The following is an 8,013-nucleotide window of genomic DNA, read 5'->3' on the forward strand; positions in this document are numbered from 1 at the left end:
AAGGCCTTCTCTTCTTCCCAGCAACAATTTGAAATTTAATATCCATGTGGTGAAATTAATATGCCTCATTCTTGGCAGGTGGGGGCCCAGCATGACAACTGTCCCCATCAAATGCTCCCAGAGCAAGTACAGCACAGGTACAGAGTAAGGCTCCCTCTCCACTGTCCCCATCAAATACTCCCAGGACAGATACAGCATGGGGTTGGATACAGAGTAAAGCTCCCTTTATACTATCCCATCAAACACTCCAGGACAGGTACAGCACAGATAGAGTGGAGCTCCCTCTGCATCAGTGTTGTCCAACCTTTTTGGACAGAGGGCCGCCTTACAAAATTTGCTCGGACCAGGGGACTGCTGAGCAAATTTTGAAAGATAAAGGCATTAAAAATTTATCTTACTAATATAAACAACAAATGTGCATTTTTGTGAAGAAGCTTTAAATGCGAAGACTAATTTATTGACTTACTTTCTTGTCATTATATTGAAAACTAATTTAGTGACATACCTGGCATTGTTTTTACCCGCATAAATAGTCAATCTCTGCCCGCACACTTGATGTAGCAATGCAAAGTATTCTAGATTTTAAAAAAAGAACGGTTAGATACAGAGTTAAGCTCCCTTTACACTGCCCCATTAAACACAGGAACAGCAAAAAAAAAAAGGGTTAGATACAGAGTATAGTCACTCTCCACTGTCCCCATCAAACACTCCCAGGGCAGGTACAGCACTGGGTGAGATAGAGTAAAGCTCCCTTTAGTTTTTGACTAATTAAAAATATGAAATAAAAGGGTTATTGCTATCTCAGTGCTGAATAAATGTGCTCTGCTGTCGAGCATTCTTTTATAATGTCTAGATTCACAAGTGAAAAATGAGCACTGGGTTAGATGCTAAACAGACCTCCTAGAAAACCAGCTTGAACATCACCACCACCCCACAACACTTAGTTGCAGTTTGGTGGAAGATTCATCGTCAACAAAGAACCCCATTGAGAAGTATAACTTTACTGGAAATTAATAACTGGGTTTGATGGCAGTGTCTTTCCATGGAATCTCTGGACTGCTTTGGGTGAATTTACGTGGTGAGGAAGAATGTCTCGGCACACAAGCTGCATTAAACATATGTTGGTCCTTGTTATTGGAAGCAGCTGCAATTCATCCTGGCTGCAGTTCTGTGTAAACAGCCCTGGGATTCATTCCTGGGCCTGCAGCACTCCCTGGTGGAGGCTGGTATAATAACTCTACCAAGACTTTTGCAGAGAGTTTAATGCGAGTGGCACCGTAACATGCCGATACTATAGAACTGTGAGTATTCCTCCAGTTTAAGTGGAGGGTGGAAGAAAGAAGCATTATAAGGATTTACTATGGGATGGGTGTACTCCCTAGGGTTAAAGACACTATGTAATTACAACTATGTCTTAATGTAGCAAAATTCTTCACTGAAGCAAAAAGGTTGTGATGAAGCAGTGGTGGTGAAGGGTTGGGGCTACTGAGCAAAGGAGAGGTATAAGTGTAGGTTTTCAGGAGACTAAGACCTGGTTGGTCATTGATTTGACTTTGGGAGCTGGATATTGTCTTCTAATGTCCCATGTGTATACTGAAGAAAGAAATTGCATTTGTATAGTGCCTTTCATAACCTCAGGACATCCCACAGTGCTTTGCAGCCAACAAAGTACTTTTTGAGTGTAGTCATTGTAACGTCGGAAACACAGCAGCAAATTTTATGTGTAGCAGGCTCCCACAAACTGCAGTTGGGTGTTGGCATCCTGAGCTCATGAAAGATGCAATATAAATGCTTAATTTTTTTCCAGTCTTCCTAAATGAGTTGTTTGCTGGTTATGTGCAGGTTCCACTCACAATCTGTTCTCAAACAAGTCTTGCAGCAGGAATATCTTCAGCTCGCTTTTCTGCTGCTTCACCAGCCAGAATGTCAGCCAGTTGCCAGAAGGTTCCAAGCACCCAGTCCCACCAAAGGAAAGTGGCACAGTTTCCAAGGCAAGTACAAGAGCTCCTGCTGGCCACGCATGTCCCTGGCTTGCACTTGGTCGGTTGGTCTGTCTGTCTATCTCTGTCATGCCCAGTTTTGTTCGTTCTTCTCCTGAAGGCGTTGATTCTGGCTTTGTGAACTCTGGTACTTTACCAAAGTGGCAAGCTATTCTACCACAAGAGGGAAGAGAAATGTTTTAGACCTGAGCCTGATCCTGTACTTCCCCAACAGTGATTTGTTAGCTCTGCATAAACTGGGGATTGAACCTGAAACCTTCTAGATCCATGGAAGTTCACAACACAAAAGGAGGTATTCATCCCATCAGGTCTGACTCAGCTCTTTGCTAAAGCAATCCAGAACTAATCCCACTGTCCCACACTCTCCCCATAGCCATGTACTAATCCTTCTGCCCTACTCTCTCCCGATAGTCCAGTATCTTACTTTGCTTCAAATATCTATCCAGTTTTCCCTTAAAAGTGCAATGGTTTCTGCATCAACCACTCTGACAAAGCATACTCCCAACAACCCTCTGTATAAAGACATTTCTGCTGACCCCACTCGAAGTAACCATTTTAAATTGATGACCCCCCACCTACGGAAATATTCTTTTCCCTGTTTATCCTGTCAAAAGCCTTTTGTAATTTTAACAAACCTCCATTAAATCACCTCTTGGCCCTCCCTGCTCCAGTGGGAATAGTCCACTGCTGGCCAGGACACTGGGGAGAACTCCCTTGCTCTTAGAATAATGCTGTTGGATCTTTGATGTCCACCTGAGAGGGCAGATGGAGCCTCAGTTTAATGTCTCTTCCAAAAGATGATACTTACGACAGTGCTGCACTCCCTAAGTACTGCGCTGGAGTATCACCCTAGATTTTGTGTTCAAGTGAGGTGAGGCTTGAACCCACAGCTTTCTGATTTCAGGTGAGAGTGATGCCCACTGACCCAGAGCAGCACGGCATTGCCATTAATTTCTGAGCAGAATCCGTTCTCCAAATTCGACAATTCTACCATTTTACTGTATTCTCTTTTACATTTGAAAATGACTGAGGTTGAGCTTTTTTTTTTTCTGTCTTTTCCCAGTTTAACCTGCCGCAAGTTCTCCAATGCCAGTACTCTGGGTATGTGTCTCTCTGCTGCACTAAGTGGAGCCTTTCTGCTGTCTGTATATCTTCATTGATGTGATGCAAAGTCGCCCAGCATTCTGAATGTTGAAATGTAGGAGGATTGAATTCTATCATAGTATGTACCATCCAGCTCTTGAAGAATAGTGAAACTTCCAGTGCTGGACAGAATGAGCATGTCCAATTAATGTTGCTTTGTGGGTAGTCTGATACCAGGGATTTCTTTCCAATGAGAATTTTTGGAGACCGACAAACCTGAGGCCCATAAGTGACTGGACTATGTTCCATTCATCTCAGAGCTTCCAAAAACCCAAACCCCAACTTTTTTTTTTAAAAAAGGATGCCACCTAGGTTTTCCTCCTCCAGTTTCATGTGTAAAATGACACAGGTGAAGGCCTACTGATCAGCCAGACTGTCCATACATTGTGCTGCACTGTGCATCATGATGCATACACTCCTCACCTCACCCAACCCATATCTATGTAATGTAATTTCCAGGGAAAGACAAAAAAACCGATTAAGAACCCAAGCCAATTAGTGAGGAGATAATCTGGAAAATTCCTTTGTAAACCCCCCCTTAGGTGATAGTCCAGGAAATCACCTCATTCTCTCATGTTGCTGAGGTGCAGGTTTATGGACATCAAGAGCCCTCTGGGATCTTGTCCAAGTAGCCACTCTTCAGGATGAGCCTGGACTATGGGACACATTGAAGGTAAACTTGATCCTGTTGATCCTGCATTCATCCAACATCTACACATCATCTCTAGTCACTGGGAGTGGGAACATCAGCTGACTCCTGTGTTTTCCACCCTCTTTTTTTTTTTTAAATCTGATCTGGTTGAGACCAATGAACTCTGTGCAGATCTGAGACTGACCCTGGGACCTTCGGGCCTGTATAGCTCAGGGTTGTGGTCTTGCCCTACTGAGTCTTCAGGGCAACTTTGGAGTGAAAACTTGTGTTCATGTTTCTGCTTCAACAAGATCTAGGGCTTGAGCTGGATGTTTTGTCAGTGTAAAGGACCCATTAGGATAGCTGTTTCTCAAGTGTCATCACACCCTGTCAGAGCTGTCTTCAGCTGGATGTTTTAAAAGACTTGACTCCTGTGTTGATGAATATGTAAGAGGTACTGTGAAAGATTTTGAGAGTGTTCTATATTTTGCTCTGAATCTGGCTGTTTGCTGTTTTTTGGCCACAAAAACATCCTCTTTTTAGACTCCTAGGGTTAAACCTATGCTGCACAATCCTTCACTTAAATACAGTGGTTGACAATAGGGGAGTAGATTTTATTTTTTACCACCTAGGTGTTGAGCACTGCCAGAATGGAGCACAGAGCAGAGAATGTGAAGGAGTGGGTCGCATGCCAATAACTACCCATCTAATGTTCTTCCATTTCATTTTTACCAGAGGAGAAGCCAGGCAGTTTCTGTTAGTGTCACATGATCATCCCATCAGATGCTCCTTTCTGCACTCTGCCCAGGTGGTAAAGGTGAAAATCTACTCCAGGACCACATCCAGGTGGCACAGGATTTGTTCATTGTTCTCCTACGAGTCCTGGGGTCAAAACCCAGTCTCCTCTCTCTCTCTCTCTTTTTTCTCCCCTTTTTTTCTCCCCTTTTTTTCTCTCTCCCTTTTTTTCTCTCTCCCTTTTTTTTCTCTCTTTTTTCTCTCTCCCTTTTTTTTCTCTTTTTTCTCTTTTTTTTCTCTCTTTTTTTTTCTTCTTCTTTTTTTCTCTCTTTTTTTTCTCTCTCTTTTTTCTCTCTTTTTTTTTCTCTCTCTTTTTTTTCTCTCTCTCTTTTTTTTCTCTCTCTTTTTTTTCTCTTTTTTTTTCTCTCTTTTTTTTCTCTCTCTCTTTTTTTCTCTCTCTCTTTTTTTTCTCTCTCTCTTTTTTTTCTCTCTCTCTTTTTTTTCTCTCTTTTTTTCTCTCTTTTTTTTCTCTCTCTTTTTTTTCTCTTTTTTCTCTTTTTTCTTCTTTTTCTCTTCTTTTTTTCTCTCTTTTTTTTCTCTCTCTCTTTTTTTCCTCTTTTTTCTCGTCTCTTTTTTTTCTCTTTTTTTTTCTCTTTTTTTTCTCTCTCTCTTTTTTTTCTCTTTTTTTTTTCTCTTTTTTTTTCTCTCTCTTTTTTTTCCTCTTTTTTTCTCTCTCTCTCTTTTTTTTCTCTTTTTTTCTCTCTCTTTTTTTCTCTCTCTCTTTTTTTTCTCTTTTTTTTCTCTTTTTTCTCTCTCTCTTTTTTTTCTCTCTCTCTTTTTTGTCTCTTTTTTTTTTCTCTCTATCTTTTTTTCTCTTTTTTTTCTCTCTCTCTTTTTTTTCTCTTTTTTTTTTCTCTCTCTTCTTTTTTTCTCTTTTTTTTCTCTCTTTTTTTCTCTTTCTCTTTTTTTTCTCTTTTCTCTTTTTTTTCTCTCTCTCTTTTTTTTCTCTCTCTCTTTTTTCTCTCTCTCTTTTTTTCTCTCTTCCTTTTTTTTCTCTCGCTTTTTTCTCTCTCTTTTTTCTCTCTTTTTTCTCTCTCTTTTTTCTCTTTTTTTTCTCTTTTTTCTCTTTTTTTCTCTTTTCTCTCTTTTTTTTTCTCTTTCTTTTTTTCTCTTTTTTTTTTCTCTCTTTTTTTTCTCTCTTTTTTTTTCTCTCTTTTCTCTCTCTCTTTTTTTCTCTCTCTCTTTTTTTTCTCTCTCTTTTTTTCTCTTTTTTTTCTCTTTTTTCTCTTTTTTTCTCTCTCTTTTTTCTCTTTTTTTTCTCTTTTTTTCTCTCTCTCTTTTTTTTCTTCTCTCCCTTTTTTTTCTCTTTTTTTTTCTCTCTCTCTTTTTTTTCTCTTTTTTTCTCTCTCTTTTTTTTTTCTCTTTTTTTTCTCTCTTTTTTCTCTCTCTCTTTTTTTCTCTCTCTTTTTTTCTCTATCTTTTTTTCTCTCTCTCTTTTTTTTTTTTCTCTCTCTCTTTTTTTTCTCTTTTTTTTTTTCTCTCTTTTTTTTCTCTTTTCTTTTTTTCTTTTTTTTTCTCTCTTTTTTTCTCTCTTTTTTTCTCTCTTTTTTTTTTCTCTCTCTCTTTTTTTTCTCTTTTTCTCCTCTTTTTTCTCTCTCTTTTTTTTCTCTTCTCTTTTTTTTCTCTCTCTTTTTTCTCTCTCTTTTTTTCTCTCTCTCTTTTTTTTTTCTCTCTCTCTTTTTTTTTTCTCTCTCTCTTTTTTTTCTCTCTCTCTTTTTTTTTCTCTCTCTCTTTTTTTTCTCTCTCTCTTTTTTTTTCTCTCTCTCTTTTTTTTCTCTCTCTCTTTTTTTCTCTCTCTCTTTTTTTTCTCTTTCTCTTTTCTCTTTTCTCTTTTCTCTCCTCCTTCTCTTCTCTTTTCTCTTTTCCTTCTTTTCTCTTTTCTCTTTTCTCTTTTCTCTTTTTCTCTTTTCTCTTTTCTCTTTCTCTTTTCTCTCTCTTTTTTTCTCTCTCTCTTTTTTTTCTCTCTCTCTTTTTTTTTCTCTCTCTCTTTTCTCTTTTCTCTTTTCTCTTTTCTCTCTCTTTTCTCTTCTCTCTTTTCTCTTTTCTCTTCTCTCTTTTCTCTTTTCTCTTTTCTCTTTTCTCTTCTCTCTTCTTTCTCTTTTCTCTCTTTTCTTCTTTCTCTCTCTTTTTTTTCTCTCTTCTCTTTTTTTCTCTCTCTTCTCTTTCTCTTTTCTCTTTTCTCTTTCTCTTTCTCTTTTCTCTTTTCTCTTTTCTCTTTTCTCTTTTCTCTTTTCTCTTTCTCTTCTCTTTCTTCTTCTCTTTTCCTCTTTTCTCTTTTCTTCTTTTCTCTTTCTCTTTCTCTTTTCTCTTTTCTCTTTTCTCTTTTCCTCTTTTCTTCTCTTTCTCTTTCTCTTTTCTCTTTTCTCTTTTCTCTTTTCTCTTTTCTCTCTCTTTTCTCTTTTCTCTTCTCTTTTCTCTTTTCTCTTTCTCTCTCTTTTCTCTTTCTCTCTCTTTTCTCCTCTTTCTCTCTTTCTCTCTCTTTTCTCTCTTTTCTCTCTCTTTCTCTCTTCTCTTTCTCTCTCTTTTCTCATCTTTTCTCTCTCTTTTCTCTTTTCTCTCTCTTTTCTCTTTTCTCTCTCTTTTTTTCTCTTTTCTCTATTCTTCCCCACCTCTGTTAAGATTCCCTGCCACCCAGTATAGATACAGTGAGCACTATTAACTTGTCCACTGCACCATGTTTATTTAAATTACATTGTTTTCTCCTCAGATCCTGACACTTCTCTTCTGCCTGAGATCGAGCCACAGGTTGCAGGAGGTTTTGTCTCGTCATTGATTTAGATGAGACATTGATTCACAGTTCCTTCAAGGTGAATGCAGTAGCTGTGTCCCTGAGCCGCACAAGATAGTTTGTGGATCTCCATAAGGGTGTTCCAGTTGTTTTGAACCTTCCTTGGGTTGAGCAAAAGAAACCAGTTAGCCAGGCTTCGCACACCATCAGTATCCAGTCACTGGGAATATGCATGGAGTGGGGGGGGTGGGGGGTGTAAAAGGTGTTTGTGAGGCTCCTATTCTGTATACTTGAAGAGACTGTATCCCGGTGAGGAGGTGACTGCTTTGCTTTGGTGTGGAGGGACAGTAGAAAAATTGGGAGAAACTGCCTTCCCCCACTGAAAATGAGAATATAATTGTGCTGTATGTGTAGCAGGAAAAGGACCTATTAATCTGGCTAATCTTGCTGACATGCTTCATCTTCTAGAAATAACACAACTGGTGCAGCAGAGAGCGAGTCTGTTTGATTTTTTTTTTCAATGGTGACTATATTCCTCCCTGCATTTGATGCTGACTGTAACGTTGCGGTCTTTTGTAATTTGGATGGTACAGGGGGTGTGTTGCTGGGGTTATCGTGCGCACTTCTGTTAACCTGACACACACACACACTCACACTCTCTCTCTTGTTTAGCCAATCAGTAATGCTGACTTCGTAGTCCCTGTGAAATTGAAGGG

At 38.9% G+C, this 8,013-nt stretch overlaps 1 protein-coding gene across 1 annotated transcript in view; it reads left to right on the top strand.

Annotated features, from left to right (window-relative positions):
* The first annotated feature begins 2,069 nt into the window (after positions 1-2,069).
* LOC137358574 (carboxy-terminal domain RNA polymerase II polypeptide A small phosphatase 2-like) overlaps positions 2,070-8,013 on the top strand; it is a 15,738-nt gene continuing 9,794 nt past the window's right edge. Inside the window, 5 exon segments of the mRNA XM_068024561.1 lie at positions 2,070-2,143; positions 3,064-3,101; positions 3,734-3,880; positions 7,277-7,321; positions 7,324-7,376. Coding sequence (XP_067880662.1) covers positions 2,070-2,143; positions 3,064-3,101; positions 3,734-3,880; positions 7,277-7,321; positions 7,324-7,376 — 357 coding nt within the window.

This window comes from Heterodontus francisci, chromosome X, assembly GCF_036365525.1.
Source record: "Heterodontus francisci isolate sHetFra1 chromosome X, sHetFra1.hap1, whole genome shotgun sequence".
In the NCBI taxonomy this organism is placed as follows: Eukaryota; Metazoa; Chordata; class Chondrichthyes; order Heterodontiformes; family Heterodontidae; genus Heterodontus; species Heterodontus francisci.